Source organism: Sus scrofa, chromosome 14 (genome assembly GCF_054392235.1).
Source record: "Sus scrofa isolate SSC_HxYL_T2T_F1_AM1 chromosome 14, Sscrofa_HxYL_maternal_Yorkshire_Landrace_v2.0, whole genome shotgun sequence".
NCBI lineage: Eukaryota > Metazoa > Chordata > Mammalia > Artiodactyla > Suidae > Sus > Sus scrofa.
The window spans coordinates 49,973,323-49,997,740 of NC_139396.1; the positions used below are offsets into that span (position 1 = coordinate 49,973,323).

The 24,418-nt window shown below is 57.3% G+C and overlaps 1 protein-coding gene and 1 long non-coding RNA gene across 52 annotated transcripts in view; one reads left to right on the forward strand and one right to left on the reverse strand.

The window, feature by feature from the left end:
- NCOR2 (nuclear receptor corepressor 2) overlaps positions 1–24,418 on the forward strand; it is a 176,720-nt gene that overhangs the window by 107,606 nt on the left and 44,696 nt on the right. For 47 of the 50 annotated variants that reach the window (NM_001044576.1, XM_084993237.1, XM_084993241.1 and 44 more), the window contains 2 exon segments: positions 12,521–12,663; positions 19,971–20,118. In NM_001044576.1, coding sequence (NP_001038041.1) covers positions 12,521–12,663; positions 19,971–20,118 — 291 coding nt within the window. 50 annotated transcript variants of the gene reach the window in all.
- LOC146396537 (uncharacterized) lies at positions 1,182–10,720 on the reverse strand. 2 transcript variants are annotated; one of them, XR_014827377.1, is made up of 2 exons: positions 10,554–10,720; positions 1,182–3,902 (listed from the first exon to the last, which is right to left on the reverse strand). It is a non-coding gene; the product is annotated as an uncharacterized LOC146396537 (long non-coding RNA). The 2 variants fall into 2 exon arrangements; XR_014827376.1 differs by lacking the exon at positions 1,182–3,902 and adding an exon at positions 6,026–7,361 and having other exon boundaries at positions 10,554–10,647.

Consider the following 24,418-nt stretch of genomic DNA (forward strand, 5'->3'; position numbering starts at 1 on the left):
GTGGGAAGGTGCAGAGCCTGCTGGTGGGTTCACGGTATCCCCTTGTCCCCCCTCAGCTGCACCATCTACCCGGGGGTGGCTGGTGGCTGGTGGCCGGTGGCCCTGTGCTGTGGTGATGACCCCACATTCTCCGTAGATGCCTCTGGCACATTTGTTGTTCATTGGAGCCAGAAGGGCTGGGCCCTTGACCGCCCTACTCAGTGACCTGTCTCTGGGCTTCGGTTTCCCCATCTGTGAAATGGGAGGGGTGTGCAAGCTGGCCGAGAGGAACCAGAGATAACAGGCACTGGGGTGCTGAGGATGGGCCTGGCACCATTGGGGCTGTGTCTGTGTTTGTCCCCCACTTCCATCTCTGGGAGATGCTCCAGCCGCCCCTCCCTCGCCTATGCCCAGCGCAGGGGCCGTCAGGCCAGCTCAGCACCGACAGGCTTGGGATGGAGTGGCTGGCATCCGAGCCCATTTGGCCTGATGGCTTTCATTGATCTGGACCCCAGCCCTGAGAGGTGGCTTGCTTCTGGCCGTCTCGTGGACAAGACAGGGAGGAGCAGAGGCTGAGGGTGGCCCAAGTCCTAGAGCTGGTGGCCTCCTGGCTCTTGTCCCCAAGGTCCTGCTGAGGCCCCACTGCTGACGTGCAGCTTCTTTGTGTCCAGAGCTCCAGGTCGTAACTCGGAGAGAACAAAAGGCCTTTTTAATGAAGGACCCAGGTGCATGGGGACAGTGGGGCCTGGAGGCTGAGACCCTGGACCAGGGGCTGCCTGCCCTGCCCCCACCCTCCACCCCAGGAGGGGCCTGAGTGTCTGAGCAGGAGCAGCCGCAGACTGGATCAGGGCCCCCACCTGAGACCTGGCCCTTCCCTCGGGGCTCCTGTCTGGACACCCTGCCCCTCGGAATCTCCCAACCTCCTTCCTCCAAGCTCCCAGCCATTGGGCGAGGTGGGCCTGGAGGAAGGACCCTGCTGGACCCTTAGCATCCTCCACAAGGGGAGGAGCTGCTTGCTTCTGGCAGCTGAGGGCCTGTTCTCAGCGGTCAGAGGGGCGTTGATGGGGCCTGTGGGTACAGGGGCTGCTGTTAGCCCCCTAAGGGGCCCTGTCGTCCTTTCTTCTGTTTTCTGTGTCCACTTTGTGGTTTCTGGTACAGATTTCGCCCGGGGATGCAAAAGAGGCTTTATTGAAATTGTGTGATTGTTTTTTTCCTCTCTTTAATTTTGGTGATTACCAAACACACAAAACACGAAATCTACCATTTTAACCATTTTCAAGTGTACAATTCAGTGGCATTAAGTGCGTTCGCAGTGTTGTACAACCATCACCACTGTCTAGTCCCAGAGCTTTTCACCACCCCGAACGGAAACCCCATACCCATTAGCAGTCACTCTCATTTCCCCAAGCCCTGCCAACCTCTGGCACCCACCAGTCTGCTTTCCGTCTCTATGGTTCTGCCGTTTTGGGACTTTTGTGTGAATTAGATCATGCGTCTGCCCTTGGGTGTCTGGCTGCTCTCAGCATCATTCTGTCCAGGTGCCTCCCTGCTGTAGCCTGTGTCAGTGCTCCATTCCTTTTTATGACTAAGTCATATTCCACTATGTGATCGTACCACACTCTGTTTATCCAGTGGTTAATGGGCACTGAGGTTGTTTCCACCTCTCAGCTGTTGTGAATGATGCTGCTGCAAACATCTGTGTAGAATTGCGTGTTTTTTGGGTTTTTTTTTTAACCACATGTGAGACTCTGGGATCTCAGCCATGGGCAGTGTTATTGCCCAGGGACCCACCCACCGGCGGAGTGAGGGGCTCCACACGCCTGCCCCGGGACTGCCAGCCTGTGCTGCGTCCCCTGTCGTCATGGCAGCCCCGTCACCAGCTCCTTCCCTGTTGCCTGGGAACCGGGAGCTGGCTGAGTCACAGGCTGCCCTCTCTCTCCCTTTGGGAAGGGCAGACCCAGGGGCTGGGAGGATGAGTCACCGGTGCGACGGGAGCGCACCCCACCGTCTCAAGGTTGGGTCCTCAGCAGCAGTAGTGAGCTCATCCTGAGTCCTGCCCACGGAGACGGCAGTGCATGAGGCCCCTGGGGATGGTGAGCACCAAGGCCCTGCTCAGTGACATTTGTGATAATGTGATGAGCGCCAGCGTGCTCGTCCGCCGTGAATTACAGCAATCTGGACAATTACCGCTCAGGGTGGCTGCTAATGGCTGTGCGTTCCAGGCGGCGGGAGGAGGTCGGGGCGGGGAGGCAGGTGCTGGCAGCTCCCAGAGACTCCCATCTCCACAGCGGGCAGGGGTGGGAAGGCTAGGAATGTTCCAGTGCCCCCAGCCCTTGGAAACTCAGAAAGTACCCAAGAACCAGCTGTGCCCGAGGCGGATGGCATCCAGCCATCCTCTCAGTTTTCATTGTCCTTGATGCAGTGCCTCACCATGTACAGGGCAGGGGTACCCAGAGATGTGCAGGCCCTGGTCCCTCTCTCATGGAGCCCCTGACGGGAGCGGCCGGGTATCCCCAGGGCCTTGGGACCTCTGAGCCTGCCCCAGGCATCCTGAAGGACTTCCAATAGCATGCCCTAAAGGATGAGCTGCAGAGGGTCTCCCATCCCCAGAGAGAAGCTGGACCTCAGCCTCTGGACCTTTTAGCTCTGTGACCCCAGGCAAGCCAGTCAACCTCTCTGTGCTTCAATTTCCTCATCTGCACAATGAGAACTAGAGTATCGCCCACAATATTAGTTTCCTGGGGCTGCTGTAACCAAGTGCAAACTTGGTTGGCTTAAGAACAACAGAAATAGGAGTTTCCCATTGCGGCCTAGCGGTAACAAACCCGGCTAATATCCATGAGGATGTGGTTCGATCCCTGGCGTCGCTCAGTGGGTTAAGGATCTGGCGTTGCCGAGAGCTGTGGTGTAGGTCACAGTCGTGGCTTGGATCTGGTGTTGCTGTGGCTGTGGCGCAGGCTCTAGCTGCTGCTCTGATTTGACCCCTAGCCTGGGAACTTCCATATGCTGCATATGCTGCCCTAAAAAGCAAAAGAAAAAAGAAAGAAAAAGAAAAAAGAACAACAGAAATGTATGCTCCCTGTTCTGGAGTCCATGTGTCTGAAATCAAGGTGTCAGCAGGGCTCTGCTCCTTCCGAAAAGTCTCCAGGGGAGGCTCCTGCCTGCCCCCCTCCCCCCCAGCCTCTGGTGTTGCTGGCAGTCGTCAGCGTTCCTGGGCTCCTAGACATTCCAACCTCTGCCTTCTTCTCCACATGGCTGTCTTCCCTCTGTGTGGCTCTGTCCAAATTTTCCTCTTCTTATAAGGACCCACCCTAATCCGGTATGACCTCATCTTAACTTGATCACATCTATAAAGACTTTTTCCAAATAAGGTCACATTTGCAGGTTACAGGTGGATGGACGTGAAATCTGGGTGGTGATGGGGGAACACTCTTTAATCCCTTACAACCACCTTTGGGGGATTTTGGTGAAAGAAAACAGATGTGCTTATTAGGAGGGTCTAAGACACACGGCGATCGCTGCCACTGTTTGTAGTGGTAACCAGCTCCTTAGCCTCGTGACCTTGGCCTGGCCCATCGCTTTCTTGGCCTGTCTCCCCTTGTCCTCCAAAACGAAGCTAGGGTGCCTCGCTGCAGGATGTCCAAAGCGGGGCACCAGCCACATTGGTGCCTTCCCTGGCGTAACAGTAGGTGCACAGATGTGGCAGGCCTGCAGTTTAGCACACAGACTCTGGAGCCTTTCTTCCTGGGTTTGAGAGCTGGCTGTGCCCCTCAGGGGTATGTGACGCTGGGCAAGTGCCCACACCTTGGCCCCTCACCTGCACAGAAGGGAGGTGGGCTGGAGGTGAGTGGCTTGCTTGCAGCTATCAAGTGACATTGGGAGGAGGTTTCACAGAGCTGGGGGAAAGGCCCCTGGGCTGACGTCTGAAACACAAAATATTAAGTAATACCATCAGAAGTTCCCGCTGTGGCTTAGCAGGTTATAAACCTGACTAGTATCCATGAGGATGCAGGTTCAATCCCTGGCCTCGCTCAGTGGGTTAAGGATCCAGTGTTGCCGCAAGCTGTGGCGTAGGATCTGACGTGGCTCAGATCTGACCTTGCTGTGGCTGTGGTATAGGCTGGCAGCTGCAGCTCCTATCCAACCCTAGCCTGGGAACCTCCAAATGCCGCAGGCGTGGCCCTAAAAAGCAAAAAAGAAAACAAAAAATAATACCATCAAAGTACTTGTTAGTACTTGCAGGTGCCAGCTAGTGCTAAAGGCGTTGTGTGTGTTAAGCCACTTCATCCCTACCAAGTTTATGAAGCAGATGCTATTACTAGTTTCTTTATCCAAAGGGCGAAACTGAGACTCAGAGAGGTTACACAGCTGTTAGGGGTTGGAGCTGGGATTTGAACCTAGGCACTCTAGTTACAGAGTGGGAATGGGGCTGGGGTGAGGTTTGAATGAGGGAGTTATTGGGCCTGGTTACTATTAATCAGATAATGAGGGAGGGAAGGGCATCCCAATAAAGGTGTGGCATGTGCAAAGGCCCTGTGGCAGGGGCAACGTGGTCAAGTAAGCTGTTAAAACCCGGAGAGCAAGAGGAAGAGAGGCAAGGGATGGAGAGGCCATTGGGAAGGCAAGCTCCTGCCCTTACCAGCTGTGGGATAGAGTTTGGCCATTACTCTAAGAGCATGGAGAAGGCCATTGCTGCAGAGGACAGGTTAGCTGCAGAGTTCCAGGTAGGCAGGTGGGTACCCACCCTTCTCGTGTGCATAGCTGCCTGCCCTGGGGCTCACACCAAGTGGGGACTGAGCAGTGCAGGGCAGCCCCAGGGAGCTGGCTGCCAGCCCACCCACGGGCCCTGCACCATGCTGGGCAAGAGGGGCAGACCCCGCACTGGACTGGGAGGTGAGGCTCTGGTTCCCTGGGAAAGGTCAGCCTGGTCTGGCTTGTGGTCTTGACCGAGCCGTATGGGAAGCCCAGGACTCTGCTGGCTGCTCCTCCAGGTTCCCAGCCCACTTCTCTGGTAGACAGGGCACCAGCCATTGTGATTGGGGGAGAAGCCCCCAGCACACCATTCCAGACCAGAAATAGGCACTAGCCCAGCTCCATGCTGCCAGCCCCTCTGTGGCCTTGAGCTGCCTGCCTGGTGAGGAGGGAGGGGGCAAGTGAGCAGCCCTGGCGAGAGAGCGCTGCCAGAGCCAGGCCCTGGTGGCCCCAAGCACAGTCCCTCAGGTCAAATGGAGCCCAGGTGAACCTGGGAGCTGTCCCCTTGTAACTTCAGGCCAGCTCTGCCTGCACGACCTGCCTCCTTTCATGGGGAGTAAGGGAGAAACCATTGATTGCTTTGCACCTCCGAAGACCTTGTTTTCACACTGGCTGGTTTAATTAGTTTTTACGGATGAAGAGCCTAAGGCTCGGGGAGGGGAGATGTGAGTCCCCAGCCACGGAGTTTGGAAACGAGGGCCTCCCCATCCACATGTCCATCACCCAAGCCTCCTGCCGCCCTCACTGCAGGGACCACAGAAGAGCAACTGGACACACACTGGAGCTCATAACGAGCAGTGTGGTGCCATGGTTGGTGCACAGGGTTGGCAGCTAACGCATCTGGGTTTGGGCTGCTGGGCTACTTCTGGGCATGGGTGTCAGTGAGGGTCAGCAGGAGACGAGGCCAGCTCTTGGTGTGGGGAACTGAGGACAGTTGATGTACAGGGGCAAGGTGGCACTAACGGTTGTTAGAAGGGACCCTGCTGCATCCCAGGGCTGGCAGCAGTGGGGAGCTGTCGCCGCCTCGGGCTGCAGAGACCGCTTGGGTGCGCAGCCCTCTGACCTGGATGCTCTGGCATGTGAGAAACAGGCAGCTGTGATGGTTTAGAAGGAAGAGAGGGTTTTTGCATGAACTCGAGGGACAGCCAGCACCAGAGCCCTCTGTTCTTTGTCAGCACCCTTGAAGATAAAGTCAGGCATCTCCCGACCATTTGCACTCCCAGGAGCAAAATGCTTACCAGGAGTGCCCTGGTGGTGCAGAGGGTTAAGGACCCAGCATGGTCACTGCCGTGGCTTGGGCTGCCGCTGTGGCTCGTGTTCGATTCTTGGCCTGGGAACTTCCACATGCCTTGAGTGCAGCCAAAAAAAAAAAAAAAAAAAAAAATGCACACATGGGCGTTCACATTGGTGCTTCCTTAGGGAAAGAGACACATGGCAGGTTACACAGTCCTGATGATGCCTTGTTGTTACGTGGCGAGTGCTTGCTGGTTCCAGCATTTTGCATGAATGATCTTACCTAATCCTCCCAAGGGACCCTTGAGGCGAGTCCTCCGAATTTGCAAACACACACACACCTTCTGCTTTGCAGATGAGAAAACAGAGACCCAGGGGGCTGAGTGGAGAGCTGGGGCTTGCACAGCAAATAATGCAGAGCCAATTGGCCCAAGGAACAAACCAGTTGGCTATGCTCTCTGGGAAAACTTGCATGGAACGCATAACGCTATATTTTCCCAAAGTGGTAGGGTGTCAGGTCACACACAGGTGATTTTTTTCCCATCTTAATGGGTGTGTATTTGATCGTGTACTGGGAGATCTCATCGTTCCTACAATTTGCAGATAGAAAAGCTGAAGCTGAGGCTAGTCTAGGCACTGAGGCTTCTTTTGCAAAGAGTAGACGGAAAGCAAAGGCAGGTAAGTCCAAGTTCAGCTGTGAATTTGTCTAGCCGCATCCCCTCGGGAACTGGCAGGACCTTGGGAAGCTCAGGTACACAGTGGATCCTGGCAGGGTTGCCAGCCAGGGGCTGAGTTCATGTCAGACCAGCCCAGGGCTTGGAGTTTCCAAAATAAGGAAGTGGTATGACTCAGGATTGAGTCTGCTGGATTTTTCTCCCTTCTCCTTTGATAGTGTTTTAGGCAGAAAATCTTGTTTTGCAAACTGGAGTTTCTCTTGGAAAATGGCAGTTGATGGGAGGGGCATGAAAATGCCCCTCCTGCTGGCAGCCTGTGCTTATTCATGGAGGGAACAGAAAACTTCAGGGTTGGACGGGGCTGGCTGGGGTGGTGGGGAGCCAGTGTTTCTTGGAGGGGGGCGCAGATGCTGGTTTCTAGAGGGAGCAGCTGGTTTCCAGAGGATGCAGATAGATGGCTCTGTGGTGCCCGCAGGTGCTGAAAAGACTTCTCCTCCCTCCAGGTTATCAGCACTCGACCATGGTGGGGTGCATGTGGGCAGGTTTTCAGACCCCAGTGCGAGAGCTGCCTGCATGAGGGACCCTGAGAGGGTGGTAGCAGCTTACGGAGGGATGTGACAAGGATGAGGCCTTTCTGGGGGCCAGTGTATTAGAGCTGAGAGGGGCTGAGTCATCCGAGAGAACGGTCTGTCCCAGACCTCCAGACAGTGCACAGGAAGCTCCCTGCCGAGGTGACCAGAGCAGTCAGCGTGGCCAGGCTGAGCCCCCAAAACCACCACCCAGAGAAGCCCTCTCACCGCTACCTCTGTGGCCACCCACCTCCCCCAACACACACACACTCTTTCGCCTCATTCCACACTCCAAGTCCATGACTCACACCTCCTGGCTTGACTTCCTGTCTTGGTCAATTTCACTTCCTAGTTCCTGCCTCCTGACACTTCAGAACGAAACTCCTTCCTTAGAAATTAGAAGTGGGGTCAGGGAATCCGGACCACAGGGAGTATAAGCAGAATGTGCTGTCTGGGGCGCCAGCATAGCATGTGCATGGGCGTGCCCCTGGTGTGCCAGGGGGCACGCCCTCCTCCTGTCTCTTCTTTCGGGGGGCGGGGGTGTCCCAGGACCCCCTGCAGGCATAAACGCTCACCCTCCTCCTCTCTTTGGGAGCTGCAGAGGGGCAGCAGAGATGCCTGGGGGACATGCCCAGTGGACCCCCAGGCCTGGATGCCCAGGGTGTCTGGAGCTCTGTTCATTTGCCAAGTGCCTCCTGCACACCTAGCAGTTTTGGGTGCAGAGACACAGCTGTCAATGAGCAGTGGAGACAAGAAGCTGATTTCAGCTGCCAGTAAGACCCCCTGACGGCAGGGTGTCTTGGGAGGATGGCTTTGGAGAGAATGGTTGGTCAAGGAAGGCTGCTGTGGGGAGTCACTTGAAGCTGAGAACTAAAGACCTGTGAAAAAGCGGCCAGGCAGGCCAAGTGTCGATGGCTGGGCAGAAGAGGTTCTGGTGGCTGGAGTGAGTGAGCAAGAGGAGAAGGAGGGAGCAGGCTCGAAGCGGGCAGGACTGGCCCTCATGCACCGTGAGGAGGTCTTTGGATGTTATTTGCAGAGCTTTGGGTCATCATTGTAAGATCTGAGCAGAGGAGTGACATGATGGGATGGGTATCCTTAAAAGCTCACCTGGCCTCCCTTGAGGAGAACGGATCGTGGGCAGCACGTCCCAGGTCCCCCACACGGTTGGAATGTGTGGCCCTCCCCTGGTGGTATGCCCGGAACCCAGGATGAGGGCTGGGGGTAGGATGTGCGACGGGGAGGGGGCGAGCGGGAACAGGAGTGCTTCAGAGACCTGTGGCCTATTGTTCCTTGGGTTTTGTGAGCAGGATGGAAAGGCTGAGGGCCAAAGGGACAAGCAGGTCAATGACCCCAGAGTTGGAGAAATCGGTCGTGACCTGGATCTCGATCCAAAGTTCAACCCAGTTAACTTTCAACCTCCTGGGAGCTGCCTGGGGCGTCCATAGCAGGTGTTTGTATGGGACGCAGGCTGACCTGGCTGTCACGGGTGTCTCAGTGAGGAAGGAAAGAGGACGCCCTAGAGAGCCAGCCCTCTAGCAACTCCAAACCCTCCTCCCACCCTCAGTGATTGGAGGTCTCATTTGCACTTAGAAGAGGCTCCTCAAATAGAGTCCCCCATCTCGAGGGCCTGGTCACCTTGGCAGCATCAGGCCGGGTTGGGGGCAGACCACAGGTGGAACCAGCACTGGGGAATGACAGCGGAAGAAGCTGTTTGCTCCTGTCTGCTGGGGTGGAGAAGCTCTGTTTTTCTGAACCCTCATCTGTTCTTACCGCTGCTGACGCCGCCACCGCCACGGATGGGGAGAGAGGGAGGGGGGGAGAGCCTGTGCCAATTTGGCCCGCCCCTTCTGAACCTGGGCTTCTGCCACACTCCCCCGCCCCGCCTGCTCCTGCGAGCCTCCGTCTGGAGGTCACATTCAGCCCTGACGCGCCTCGCTGGGTCAGGCAGCAGGAAGATCAGCCGATCCCAGGCTCTCTGTGAGGCTGCCCAGGCACTGCTACCTGACAGGCTGGGGTCTTTGGACTCTGTCCTCAGAGTAGGGAGGTGTCAGGGGTCTGGGGACTGAGCACCGGTATTGGGCACATTGGTGCCCTAAGGAGGCGAGGACGCTGTGCTTCCTGGTGACGCCTGGCACAGGGCACCGAGCACACAGCCGACAGCTTCTCGCCACCCGCCCCCATCGGCGAAGGGCACCTCGCACGCCTGCAGCTGCGGGGGGCACGGCTCAGGGGTGGCAGCGCCGGAGGAGCCCTGGGCCACCACGGCGCGCAGCACGGAGCTGCTTCCCCGCCCTTCCCGGAGCCAGCCTCCGCCTGCCGCCCTCCCACCGCCCGGCCCCTCCCTCTTCCCCCCTCCCTCGCGCGTTGGACGAGAAGGATGTGAGGCAGAGCTGAGCCGCCAGCAGACGCCAGCCAGAAGCCTTGCGGAGCCGGCACCACGGCCGCCCAGCCTCCCGCCTCCCAGCCCGCTGCTCCCAGCTCCGATCCCTGGAGCATCCTCCAAGCCGTATGTTTCCGGAAAACTTGGCCGAGGGGGAGACGCAGATGAGAGGATGTGAGTGAGTGGCTCCGGGGAGGGGATGAGGGGGGTGCTTTGTGCCACGGTGACAGGGACCCCCCCCAGGGCCGGCGACTTGGGAGTTCTAACCCGTGAGATCTCACCGTCTTTCTCTTGGCGCCCCTTCCCCTGCCTCTGGCTGTGGGGCTGGGTCTTTTCAGGAAGGAGGGAAGTGCTTGGGTCTGTGTTTGGGGCAGGCAGGTCTTGGGGGTCTTGGCTGGCACATGCTTAGAGGTGCTCTCTCCAGGTAGACAGGGTGGGGGGGGCTTTCAGCTGCGTCTAGTCCCGGTGGTCTCCAAGGCTTGGTGGGACCTATAGAGCACCACCCTGAGCCCGGCATCCTCAGTCTGGGGTTCCCAGAACCAGAACCAGAAGGAAAACTCTCCACCCCCATCGCAGGGACCCTGGCCAGTAATATTAGGACACTCACCCTAGTCCTTCACACAGCAGTTAAAGAAACTGAGGCCCCAGAGCAGAGGGGGTGGTGGAGACCCCACAGCAGTTCTGGCCAAGGCTTCTGGACCACTCAGTCCAGTGTTCCTTCACCAGTAGTTTCGGGGGAGAGCTGGGTGACCCCCCCCTGCCAAGCTCCTGCTCCAGGAGTGAGGTTAATTAGGACCCTAAACCCCCCCCCCCCCCGCCCGAAGCCAACTCTAAGCCGCTTCTTTATTTATGTGTTGAGTTGTAAATGTCAACCTGTGGGGGGGGGTCCTGCCACCCCCTGGGCCCTCGTTCCCCTCACCCCACACCCCCCAGCAGGCCCAGATGGGAGACCCGCCCTCTCCCTACCGGGGTTCCGGCCGACGTGTTTGCCTGGGTTCTCTTGGCCCCGGCTGGGGAAATATAAATAAACGCGTCCCCGTCGTCCTCCGCCAGGTTCTGTGGAAGTGGCAGCTGCTGCTGGCGCGGGCAGAAGGAAAGGTCAGGGGGCTGGGTTACACTTGATCCCACGCCCCGGCCCTCCCCTCTGTGCCTGTCCTTGAGGAACCCTGAGGAGCTGCCGAGGAGCCACGTGGCCCCATGGCCTTCACGGGGGAGCAGGTGGCCTGTCAGTCCAGCACCACCCCCACCCCGCTGGGTCCAGAGGCGGGAGAGCAGAAAACTTGGGTTCTGATGTCCACTTGGGCCCCTGGCCCATCCTACAAGCTTGAGAGTTGCTGTGATCCCTTGAGCCTTGGTTTCCCCCGTCCTAGGGATGGGAAAACAGCCATGGCCTGGACAGCAAGGATGAGAGGGAACCTGATCTTTAAAAGGCTTTGCAAACTCCAGGTTGCTTAGCCATGTGACGTGGTGGTTTGTTGATGTTGTTTTTGCTGCTGTTTTATGACTATTAGAGCCTTGTACATAGCAAGCCGTCGGCACGTTTGAATGGACGGATGGGTGGGTGGATAGGTGGGTGGATGGATAGGTGGGTGGATGGATGAATGAATGGAAACCAGAAAATACCAACACACAGACTGTCAGCCCCTCAGGCTCCCGCACCCCTGCAAAACATCAGTCGTAACCCTCCCTGCTTGCAGCTTGATTTGATTCAAGGCAAACAGCTTCAAACTTCGTTATGGGAAATCTTTCTGTCGTCCTTACAAGTCTAGCTCTGGGGCTCAGAGGCCGCTGTGTTCCCAGCAATGTGACTCAGGCTTCGTGCCTGCTGCCCTCTGGGGGCCCAGGCCTGCCCCACAGCCCCTGGGAGGCGTGAGCCTCCTGTCCGTCCCTCCAGCGGCCGTCAGGAAGGGGCAGGCCCTACCTGCTCAGGCTGACCTGGCTGCACAAAGGCACGCAGCGGGAGATGCAAGGTGTAAATATGTAGAGGCGCCAGCCTGTGCAAGGCGTGTCTGCGTATAAGCTTTGTGGGCAGAGGGGCTGACTCTGGGCTGCTTCCGGTGCATGTGGGGGGTGCCTTTGTGCTGAGCCTGGGATTTATGGCATTGAAAATGGGAGAGAGGTTGGAGGTGCAGCTCTGACTTGAGTTTGTGGGAATGGAGGGAACTTTCTCTGACTTAGGAGGGTTTGGGATGGGGTCTGCCAATTTCTGGGTGTGTGGGGGGGGTCTTTCCACATAAGGATTCTTCGAGGCTGTGAAAGAAGCTTGTGGAGATGGGGGGGCAGGGGCTGTGGTTTGGTGGAGGGGGCAAGTCCATTCCCAGCCCCTGAATCTGCCTGGAGGCCAGGGTGGGCCTTTAGGTTTTGGCAGGGAACTTTGGGCCCTGAGGGTGCCCCGTTAACCTGGGGGCAGCATCTCCTGGCCCAGCTCACCCGCTCCTGGCCTGGACTCCACCCTCCCACCCCTGCTCACACGTTCCTTCCTTTCCCTGGCCCGGTGCGGCCGGAAAACAGTTCCGTCTCCCGAGGCCTCGTCTGCAGCTGTGAGTGAGTGTCAGTGCTGGGTCACGACAGCCAGGGGAGGAGGAGAAGTGGGGCCCCGGGCGGGGTCTGTGCCCCAGACCTCAGGCCTCAGTCCCCGGGACCCTTGACAGTGGCCTCGGCAGGGGTGCACCCAAGGCTGCACCCTCCTGCCCCTCGGGTTCCAGGAGCCTAGGCCTTTCCCATGCAGCCTGGGGAGGCCAGGCCGCCGCACTCTTCCGGTGCCTCTTGATGCCACCCCCCTCCCCCCAGTTTGTCTTTTTGGAGCCTTGGACCTCTGCAGGGAGCCTGAGGCCTGGGATCAGGGCTGCTTTCTGCCCAGGGTCTGTTGACCCTCCAGGCTGTGAGCACAGGCCCCCTTGGCTGCCCCTCACCTGCCGCCCTCTCCCCTGCAGGTCTCCTGGAACACGGCCGGAACTGGTCGGCCATCGCCCGGATGGTGGGCTCCAAGACTGTGTCCCAATGTAAGAACTTCTACTTCAACTACAAGAAGAGGCAGAACCTGGATGAGATCCTGCAGCAGCATAAGCTGAAGATGGTGAGTTCCCCCTGCACTGCCCTGCTCACCCCAGCCAGACCTGTGGGCCCAGGAGGAGGCTGAAGCTCCAGAGCCCCAGCCAGGAAGGGGTCTCCCTAACGGTTACAGGGGGTGATCTGTGCCTGAAGCATCCCTGCGGGGGTGCCGCCATGGACAGGCCCACCCTCCCGCCTCCCCACTCCCACCCCAGCACTCCTGGGGCAGACACCTCTGAGCCTCTAGTGCCTGCTTGGGGCAGGGAGGAAACCGCGCTGACTCACCAGGGATTTAGGGCTGTCAGCGCTTTGGAATGAAGACCCAGAGGCAGATGAACCCTAAGTCGGCATCTCCCCCTCCCTGTTTGAACTCACAAGCTTAGGGCCACCCCTGGGGAAGAATGGACAGGTCAGGGAGCAGCCAGCCCAGCCCTGGCCTCCAGGGGACTTGAGACGAAGCCTAGACCGTTCCCTCCCCCAGGAGCACAGAAGGGGCAGGCTCGCCTCACCGAGCATGTAAATGGTCTCCACGGAGAGGCCGCTTCCTCCACAGCTGTTACTGGGAAGCGAGGGCCATTTGGGGGCGGCCATTTTCTTTAATCTTCCCTTCCCGTCCCTCTCTCTCCCTTCCTCCCCCAGCTCTCTCTTTTTCTCTTTCTTTCCCCGTCCCCCCCACTTTGGGCACACTTATGACATGGAAGCATTGTCGCTATTTCAGATCTGGGGAAACCCAAGGCTCAGCCAGACTCATAAACAGCTGACTTGGGGTTTGAACCCACAGCTACGTGACCTCAGGACGTGTATTTCCTTCTAGTTGTGAAGGTACAGAAGGGGGAGACACACAGCTCACCGCTCCCCCAGTTCCCTCCTATCAGGCTGCCTATCCTGGGTTTAAAGCCTGTGCAGCCTGAATATGAGGGAGGCCAAATGGCTTCTCCATGCAGCCTGCCTTGGTCCAGAGGAGGCGAGCTGGCTGCTGAGGTCACACAGCATGGCCAGCAGACCAGGGACAGAATCACATTCTTTGAACTCTCTCTTGAGCTCTGTGCAGAATTGAAGGACACCCCTTTCCTAGCCTCCCAGGCATTCTAGACCAGAGGGGACGATGGCCCATGGCCCTGTGGTTAGGGCTGAGGCCAACCCTCGAACTTGTTTCCTGTCGTGGCGGCTTAGGCCAACTTCCCCGCTTGCGGGTCAGCTGGTTCCCGGTGCTCCTCCAGCTTCAGGCAGGGCTCCCCTGTGCACAAGGAGCTCTGCTTTGTTCTAGATTTTCCAGGACTCTGGTTTCTGCAGGGAGGAAGACTCAGTGAGGGCCGAGGCCGAGGAGCACCTGTCTTTAACACCTGCTAAAATCCCGTAGTGCAAAGAGGATGCAGCTCATCGGGTAGGGGAGGAAGCAGGGAGGGATGTCAGCCTGCACACAGCAACTCCGGATTAACAGGGCTGGGGGTGTGGCCCTGAGCATCACCCCAGGCACAATGGATCTTCCTTCTCCCTTCCCTCCTCCCTCCAACCCGTCCTCCCTACTTCTCCCAGCCCTCCCCTTCCTGGCTAACCCAGCGCAGCCCAGTCCAGCCCAGCGTGTGCCCACACGCCAGCCTCACCCCAGCTATTGGGTTACAAGTGTCTCCTCTCACAGTCTGCCGGTCCCACAGCCACACTTTCCAGGTTTCCTTGGGGTATGGCCCTGCTGCACCCCTGGGGACCCCAAAACTTGAGAAGGTGGGTTGGAGAACTGGAGACCCCAGCGAGGTGGACGGTGCAGTTTGGGCTCAGGGGCCAAAGTGAAGTCAAACCATGGCCTCGTGACTTGGCATCTGTGTGGCCTCAGGTAGCAACTTTACCCTGTGAGCCTCAGTTTCCTCATCTGTAAAATGGGGGAATGATAACCCTTACACTGAGAACTCAGGTGAAGATTGGATGCGTTTCTACCCCGAAGGGACTGGTGCCTGCCAGCGGGGGAGCGCCCCGAGGGGATTAGCTGCTCTCCCTACTCTTAGTCATAATAGTATCAACATCGTCATTAGTTTATTTTAAAACCACTGCCCCCCTTTTCTTCTCAGGGGTGTTTGAGGTACTTTCTTGAATAACATGTGCAGGAACAGCCATAATAGGGTTTCTGGGCCCAAGACACTGTGTTCAAATCCAGATTCTGCTACTTACCAGCTGTGTGACCTTGGGCAAGTGGCTTGTCCTCTCTGTGCTATTGTTTCCCCACTTAGGACTTGGGGATAGCTCCCACCTCAAAAGGCCGCTACGGGAATGATTTGAGTGAATGGGTGTGAAGGGCTTAGGGCCAGGCCTGGCACATCACAAGTGGTCCTAAGCGAGGGCAGGGGTGGTGGTGGCAGTGGTGGCACATGGGGGACATGCACATAGCCACCAGATGTCTGGTGGCTGGGGTGTCATGTCTCCCTTGGTTGTTAATTGGGTAGAGCATGTGTCTGCTCCTGGATTGCCGGAGTGAATGACTGATTCATTCATTCACTCGCTCATTTAAAGATGCAGCCTCGCAGGACGGTTGAGAGCAAGGCTCTGGGCTTAGCAGTGACACCCCAGCTCTGCGGCCTCAGACTGGTGCCCATGGGCTCATGGCCTCAGCCCTCAGCCTCACTGCCTTCTCATAGGGTTGCTGTGAGCAGCAGAGGCTCCCTATTTGTAAAGGACCAGGCCCAGCCTTGGATCAGCGCTCGATATGCGTTGGGCGTGACCCTCATAATACGCTCGGCAAACCTTTGATGAACACCTACCAGACTCCAGGGAAGCTGCAGCAGGTGCCCCAGGGTGTTTCCAGCTCCGAGGAGGAGCTGAGTCTTTGTTTAATGGATAGTGGGAGGCATCGAAGATTTATGAGCTAAAGGGCATCCCAGCGGGGGCTGGGCTCCAGGTGGATTGTACTGGTCTGGGTGAGACATAGCCAAAGCTAAAAGAGATGGCTGCCCTCCTTGTCCCCAGACCCCGAATGCTCTGGTGGGCAGCCAGCATCGCTGACAACCCAAGGAGGAGGTTTGAACAGCAGGGGACCTTGAGGCCCACCTTTGGCCCCTCCCCAGGCCCCTGGGGTCGCCACCATTGCCCCCATTCCTCGGACGAAGATGCTGAGGTCAGGAGGGAGGGGGGCCTGGTGAGACCTCAGAGGGAGTTTGAGCGCATATCTGTAGGAGCACCTGGCTTCCCTTCGTGGATGCCCTGTGTGTTACTGGACGTGGCTCACACAGAACTCAGCAGAAGGTGGCTAGAAGGTGGGGGGCCACCAGGCCATGCTCTGTGACTAACAGACCCGAGGTGAACCTTGCTGGTCACTTGATGAGAAAGGGCTGTTTGGAGGAGTGGGATTGGTTCTCGTTCCCTGGTGACTGACGGTGAAGGAATGGACTTATGTTGAAGGCTGTGGAAAAAATGCAGGGAGTGGCCCGGGGACCTGTCACGGAAAGGTGGGCTCAGCCTGGGCCCATCCATCCTGCCCATGGCCAGCCTTGGTGGAGGGGTGAGTTCCCCGTCACTGGGGAATGCAAGCAGGCCTCACAAGATGCTCCCCCACACCTTCCAGTCCCCTGGAGAGACACTGGTCCTTGTGATTCCTGAAGCAGCAGCAGCCACCTCTGGCTGTTGGCCAGGCCTCGTCTGGAGTCTGGAGCTCAGGAAGACATGTCACCCTCGGCCAGTGCAGGAAGGAGTGGGGGAAGCAGCGGGTCAGCGGGGGTCCCCTCCTGCCTCGCGCCAGGCCAGACCTGAGCATGGCCGCGGGCAACGTCAGCAGGAAGCAGGATCGGGTGGGCAGGCGGAGCACGTCCCAGAGTTATGTAACATTTGGCACCACTCACTTCTCCAAGGTTTTCCCTCCCCCTCCTAATGGCCAAAGTTACCCTTTTCTCCCATCTGTGAATCTAGGCCCTGGGGCTCAGCTTCCGTGTTCCTCTGTCTCTGTCTGTCTCAGCCAAGACCTCACCTTGCTTTGTTTTCCTCTGTTGCCTCTTCCATCTGAGGCAGCACAGGCCTGCAGAGAGACGTGGTTAGGCAGGGAAGTACTTGAACCTGACTTGCATTGACGTCTGGACTTCTTGACCCTCGAGCTGTGTGATCTTGGGCAAGTGTCTGCCTCCCTGAGCCAAGGTCTTTGTCTGTCGGGTTCATGCATTGAAAGAAGTAGTTACGGAGTGCCTGTTCTGTGCCAGGCACTGTTCCAGGTGCGCTGGGAGTTCGGCTAAAAACAAAGATGTCGGCCCTTGAGAAGTTAGTTCTAGTTCCAGAGACAAATTGATGCAAACAATTTCAAGAGAGTGATGTGAAGATGATAAGATGAGGGGTTTGGTGAGATGAGAAAGCAATAGATGGGGAGCAAGGATCAGCTGATTTTGACAAGTTAATCAGGGAGGACCTCTCTGAGGAGGTGATATATGAGCAGAGCCCTGATGGAGGTAAGGGCATGAGTCTCTGGGAGAAGGATGTCCATTCAGAGGAACGACCAGTGCAAAGGCCCTGTGGCTGGGGCACACGCGTTTACACAAGAAGGGCAGTGTGTTCGTAACAGACCCAGGAGGGTGGGCAAGTTAAAGAGCTGGGTGGTGTCCAGATCTAGATCACTCTGGGCTGTATGGAGCGGGGGAGGACTTGGGGATTTTTTTATCAATAGGTCTGGGAGCTCCTGGCGAGTTTGAAATGGGAGCAGCATGCTCTGATTTGCAGAGCAGACATACAGATGCAAGGAACGAATAAGTAGGTGCTTAGTGAACGCCAGCTCTAATTACTAACACTAGTATCGCCAGCATCTCCTGGTCCATACACACCTCCCGATTCTATGGTTTAGAGCCACGTGTGGAAGGATTTGGTATGATTCCTGGGACACACTCACCAAGCCTCTCAGGTCCCGTATTGAAAGGATTCCGTCATTGACATTGAACTTACCCTGCCGTGGCCTGGGCTGCTGGGTCAGAGACCTCAGGTTCTCAGGAGGATGTGCATCGCAGCCGGGCCCACGGGAGCCCCCGTTGCCTGTGAAGCTCTGGGCATCCACCCCACCCCCACTCCCCAGGCAACCAGTCGCCTGCCTGCCTCACCAGCCTCACCAGCCAGAGTACTGGAGTGAGTCCCCGTCGGCTAAAAATAAATTGGGGAAGAAGGGGGAGCCCTCAGCCGCGCCCACAGAACCCACACGCCACACAACTTTCTCGCACCTCCACGAGCTCCAGCCGGGGGCTCCCAGGAGAAGCTCAGGTTTGGGGCAACGCAGACCTGGGTGTTCCCACGGTGGCCCAGTGGACATTCAGCCTGGTGGAGCTGTGGCCCTGGCTGAGTGTGGGTGGTGGAAACTGTGAATAACGGCAGACAGACGTTTCCCTCTTCCTCTTCGAATTCCACGAGGCTGTGCTCCCAGGACAGCCGTTGGCTCAGGAAGAAGGCAGGACAGGAAGTGATCCGACTCCCTGGCAGGGACTGGGGCTTGGGGGGTCCCCTGAGGCTGTTCCCAGCCCTGCGTGGTGAGGGGCCGGGCCCGTGCCTCGAGGTGACAGGCATCTGCCCTGGGCTGTGGTACATTTTCCCGGTGATGGCTTCCTCCCAGGGCGAGGGGATTGGTGGAGGGGAGGGTCGTCAGTTTCCCATTTCCTGAAACAAGGTACCGCAAACTGGGTGACTTAGCACAACCGAAACGTATCCTCTTGCTACCCTAGAGGCTGAAAGTCTGAAGTCAAGGTGTCAGCAGGGCTGTGCTTCTTCTGAAGGATCCAGGGGAGGGTCCTGCCTTGCTCCCAGCTTCTGCCGTGGCCCCTAGTCCTTGGCTTTCCTTGCCTTGTGGTTGCATCACTTCCCCAGGTGCCTCTGTGTCCAGATTCCCCTCTTCTTTTCAGGACACCAGTCGTACTGGATTTAGGGTCCACCCTAATCTAACGGGACCTCATCTTACCTAATTATATCTACAAAGAGCTCTTTTCCAAATAAGATCACATTCAAAGGTTCGCATAGACCTGAATTCTAGAAGGACACCCGTCAGCCCAGTGTAAGGCACTTCCCTGAGAGCCATTGATGTATCTGGGACTGTTGTGGGTTCCATCTCCTTCCTTGGAGATCTCAAAGGGCTCCAGCTGCGACCCCTCCTGTCACATCAGCTGTATGGGAGCGGATCCCCTCTTAGGCGCCAGTCTGTTCCCCTGGGAGTCCCTGGTCACCTCGGAACCCTAGCACACTGCTTCCACACATACCCCAACCCTGCCGACTGTGTGTGTTCAAACCCCAGACACTGCCTATTTAGTCACGCAGTAAATCAATCAACAAACACTTTCTGAGCCTCTGCCTGGCTAAGCATGGGAGTAAAGAGGCACCCTTCTGAGTCCCGGGAGGTGTCAAGGAGGAGTGATGTTTGTGCTAGAGCTGGGGGGTGAGTGCCTGGCTCCAAGCGTGGGGAGCCGGGCTTTTGGGGGCCAGGGTCACCAGGTGTGGAGGGAAGTGAAAGACTGCTCAGTGGGAGCCTTCTTTCTGTTCCTCGAACCACCCAGCCAGGCCTCCAGGCCTCTGTACTTGCGGTTCCTTCCACCTGGACCGCTCTCGTCCGGAGCCTTGCCTGGCCAGCTCCTTCTCACGACTCAGACCTCAGCTCAGATGTCACCTCCTGGGAGAGGCCTTTCTCTAGCTCCACCCATGTCCTCTCGCCACACCCTGTCAGTCCCCCTCTGCAGCTGTGTCCCCACCTCTGAGTCTTCTTTTTAATTGATGTGTTGGTTGCCCGTCCCTCCAACTAGCTGGCCTGTGGGGCAGGGACCCCATGTATCTCATTCCCTGCATATTCTCAGCCCCTTGTGTGGTACTTGGCACATGAGAGGTGCCCTACAAAGACTGGTGCCCTATAAAGTGAGAGGATGAGCTACCCAAGCCAGCCTGGCCTCTGGCCTCATCTGGGGGCAGATGAGACTGCAGGGAAAAGCTTCATTCTTTCATTCTCTCTAATGTACTGACTGCGCCCGGCAGGGTGTCCTCCAGGTGGTGTGGTCACTGCCCTGGTTAGGACAGTCAGCAGGGTGGGAGCAATCACAGGGGGCCTCCAGGCAGAAGCAGTCCTTTCTCACCTGTTCGGAAGGATGTCCAGGCAGCCAATAGGCCAGGCTGTGCCCCGGGTGTACTGGGACATGAGGGAAGAATGAAGCCGTGGGTAAAAATAACCACTGGCTTGTCTGGCTACGCAGTGAGGCGCAAGTGGGGGAAGCCACCCTCAGGGTCATGTGGCTGGGATCTCTGTCCCTCGCAGCTATGGCCAGCCTCAGGCACGGGGAGTCCCTGGGCCGACAGCCCAGCCCCTGGCCCTGGCCCTGGCCCTGACCCACCACTATCTCTGTGCCCTAGGAGAAGGAGAGGAACGCACGGAGGAAGAAGAAGAAAACCCCGGCCGCTGCCAGTGAGGAGGCCGCCTTCCCACCCGTGGTGGAGGACGAGGAGATGGAAGTATCAGGCGTGAGCGGAAACGAGGAGGAGATGGCGGAGGAGGCAGAAGGTGAGAGCGGGCTGGTGGGAACTGACCTCTCCCAGAAACATCTGGGTGCTACTGAGAAGGGGCTTGGACTGCCCCAGCGTGGGGGAGTGTGATGGCGATAGCGATGGTGGTGAATGGCGGTGGTATGGTGATGGTGGTGGTGATTGGTGATGGTGATGATGGTGGTGCTAGTGGTGATGGTGGTAATGACAGTGATGGTCATTGGTGATGGTGGTGACGGTGGCAGTGGTGGTGCTGATGGTAGTGATGGTGGCAGTGGTGGTGACGGTGGCAGTGGTGGTGCTGATGGTAGTGATGGTGGCAGTGGTGGTGATGATGGCAGTGGGGGGGTGGGGGTGATGGTGGTGATGGTGGCAACAGCAATGATGGTAATTGGCTTCTCTGCCCATCGGACACTTGTCCATGCAATTCTCCTGACCCCCTGTGAGTTCAGTCTTGTGCTTGGTGACCATACGCGTTCAGGACACATCCAGCCTTGGTGACACCTATTTCTTGCCAGCACATCTAGTGTCGCATTTTAGGGGAAAAAAAAGTTATTTTTGAAAACAGTTTTTTCACCACAACTGTTCTTTTTTGTAAGTCCACCAATATAAGTTGAACCAATCCCGTTGGTCGATATGTATTCAAAAGTTACATAACTTTGCTACCTTTTACTCCCAAGTGTCTCAATTTGGAGGACAAATTGCACAGCCCCTGGTTTTCTCTCTGGGGCGCTGAGACTTGGGCAGGCAGTTCCGCATCCTGTCTCATCACCCGCAGGTATCCCAGCATTGCATTGTCTGCCCCGATCTTAGATGAGTTCTCCCACCAGCTGAGGGCTGCTAAAGGGAGAGCGAGCATTGATCATCTAAATTGCACTAGCCGTTCTGCCCGCTTCTCAGAAGGAGGGTTTTGCCTGCAGGAGATGCAGAGCCCACCCCCCACTCCCCCGAACACGTGGCTCCGCTGAGGAACCAGTGTTTGTAGACTTGGGACTCACACCAGGCTGCCCATTGGCAGGCTCCTGCTCCTGGTTGCTCTTTAAGCTATGCCACTCCCTTTTCCCTGGTGTGCACCTGCTCCGGTGGCAGGACCCTCCTGAAGACCCCACCCCTTGCTTAACTGACCGCCCCTGCCTCTCCTTCTGCTGCCTCCCTGGCCAGGGCTGCCTAGTGGGGCCCTCAAGTTCTCGGTGAATGGAACCTGCTCTCCTGCCCCTGCTCAAGGTTTCTTCCTGTTGCTTCTCTCTGCCTGTCTCAGTGTTTTAAACTCCGGAACGTCTGCCACCGTGCGAGGAAGCCATGAATCACCCCCTAGCTCTGTAAGCAAGGCCTGAAAGTAAATTCAGCCTGTACCAGCCCGCAGGGTATTCACCGTCCTGAATCCTACTTCCTCATTGAAATGGAGAATTGGGCCATGGGGTTACTGCTGTCTTATGTTAGGGACGAACCTGGATGCTGAGTCTGGCCTCCTCACCAGCCCTGGGTCTCTCCAGCCTAAGCTGGCCAGCAGGCTGACCAGTGTCTGATGGAAGGCTGCAGATCCCTCTGGTCCTCATATTCTGGGTCCTGCATCTATGGCCAATAAAAGGGAACCTAGGGAGCAGAAACCCAGTCCCCTCTCTAAATATTCTCCCAGCTATATGTGGGCAGGATGCAGGCTTGGCGCAAAAGTTAAAGGAAGCCAGACTTGGGCTCAGCATTAAAACCAGGACAGGCACTGCCCAGTAAGAAAACTGTGTGGTAATGAGCTCACCATCATGTGTAGGGTTCAACACACCCTGTCAAGCCTGGGGGAGGGTCATTCTTTGCTGGGTAGTCAGGAGGGGGAGAGTTGGTCTGGCCGGTCCCCAGGCTTCTGCAACCACCTGGTAGCTCTGAGCAGATCAAGGGAAGCAGTTTAGAAGATCCTACCCAAAGGTACTGAGTGATGTTCCCATCTTACAGATGCAGAAACTGAGGCCCAGGGAGAGGAGAAACATTCATGTGGGGTGTCATGTAGCTGGTAGACTTGGGATCTTCCATCTAACGGGCATTCACTGTTTATGTTCTCTTGTGAGTGGGGGAGAGGTGGTGATGCAGATTCTGGGTTAGGGCCTGAAGTCATCCCAGTAGAACCTTCTAGAATACCCAGCCAGCACCGCAGACCCCTCCGGGGGCGGACAGCAAGTCCTTGTTGCATCCAGGCTGGAGATGAATCCAGGAGCGAGAGGCGTGATCCTTTTGGCCCAGTAGTGTCTCCAGTAACGATTGTGGTTGTAATGAGAGCAACAGCCTTAAGTTATTCCCTCTAATTGTCTCAGCGGCCCAGCGGAGTAGCTGCTGTCATCACCCCATTTACAGATGAGGACACTGAGGCACAGAGAGATTATTCCAGGTACCCAGTAGGCTTGTTTGGGGACCAGGATTCAAATGTGTTTCGGGCCCCACCTGGACCTACCGAGTGATGTTTTGGGGGTGGGCCCAGCCACCTGAATGCACGGCCCTCTGGTGCTTCAGCGCGTGCTCACGCCTGAGAGCTCCCAATGGAGACAGGCCTCTTGGTGCAGGGAGAGAGAGAGCCAGGCATGAGCTGCCCGTTTTGTAGATGGGCATATGGGCTCTGGGGTTAAGGTACCTGTCCCTGAACCTCAGCGCTGCCCCCTTTGTCCTCTGGGTTGATTATGTGAGAGGAGGAGTGGCATTGCTGGAGCAGAAGGTGGGGGCAGGAACCAGGTGGTTAGGGCCACAGGATAGTGGGGTCAGCCCTCTCCTGCCCCTGGGCAGTGTGGCCTTGGGGAAGTAACTCAGCCTGTTTCCTCATCTGCAAAGGAGAGCAGCAGCATCTGAGCTTAGAGGTTATTGAGAATTAGATGAGCGTGCAGAGCTTTGCCCAGAGCCCAGCACCTACAGGGCAAGCCCTGTGTTGCTATTGTTGGGATTATTATTTCTGGAAGGGGTGGGGTTTCCTCTGCTCTGGGCCTTGAAGGGAGGCGAGAAGCAGGAGAGCCAGGGGCTTGGGGACAGTGAAGGCTGAAGGACGCACCAGCAGGGCACCAGCAGCCCCTGCTGGCCTGGTTCTGTGTCTGAGACGTGAGGTAGGGGTGGGCAGTCCCAAAGGCCTCTTCCCAGCCCTGGGGCCAGCCAGGACCCTGGAGCTGGGAACCAGAGAAGGCCAATGACTTGTCTAAGGACACCCAGGAGAGTTCAAGCATGAGGACTCTCGGGACTGGGCTCTAGGTCCCCCATGCTGCCTGCCTCCCTGGCCATGAAACCGCCTCCCTCCCCACCCCGCTGCTCATGCCAGCTCGCTTCTAACCCTTCTCTTGCTTCCTTCCAGCCTTACACGCCTCTGGGAACGAGGTACCCAGAGGGGAATGCAGTGGCCCAGGTACGAATGTGGCCAGCTGGCCTGGGGGGTAGGGGTAGGGCTAGGCTGGGTGGGGGGCATCCCGAGGCCACTTGCCCTCTGCGACGGGCCCCACTTTGTGAGCAAGCCTCTGCCTGTGACCACCACCATTTGTGCTGCTGCCACCTCTGTCCCCTCTTCTCAGCGCAGTGTCTGTTCCCCATCCTGTTCCCTGGCTCACTACTGCCTATCGGTATGCACGGATCGATTGCTTTGTTGATTTCCACCAGTGACTCTTACCCAGTTTGATTTCCCCAACAACAAGGGTGGGGGAGGTGGTTTCAGATGTCCCCATTATGTAGAAAATGGGGGAAATTGAAACTCCAAAGAAGTGACAGGAGTGGTTGTTAAGGCTAAAGAGCCAGGCCCAAAACCAAGGTCCCCTTTCCCTTCATCTGTACACACATTCAGTCATTCGATCAACACTTATCATGCACCTGCTGTGTACCAGGCCTGTGGGAAACAGCTGGGGGTTGCGGTCAGTGTGAGCCCTTTCCCCCTGGGCTCCTCCAAGTTCCCTGGCCCCATTGGTGTCATGTTACGATGACAGTGGTGATTCAATAGCAGAGTTACCAGGTTTCACCCTGTCCGTATACCCGCTGTGAGGTGGGAACTGTTGTCCCCACTCTGCAGATGTGACCTTGGCCAGGCCGATAGTCAAGGCAGAGCCAGGGCTGCAACTTGGTTGAGAACAAGGAGACCCCAGAACAAAGACCCGCAGCCCAGCCACCCTCACCTGACCCTGGGCAGGTGGGGTGCTGGCGCACCCCAGGGTTGGAAGTTAGCAGGTTGCCAGGCTCCAGGGTCAGCAAGTGGAGAGGGCAGCCAGAGAAGGACAGGGCACCAAGAGGGGGCCAGGTGGGCTGTCCAGGTGTGTAGGGGCCTCAGGGCAGTTCGGTGTAAAGCGATGGGACCACGGTGCTCTGAGCTCCTG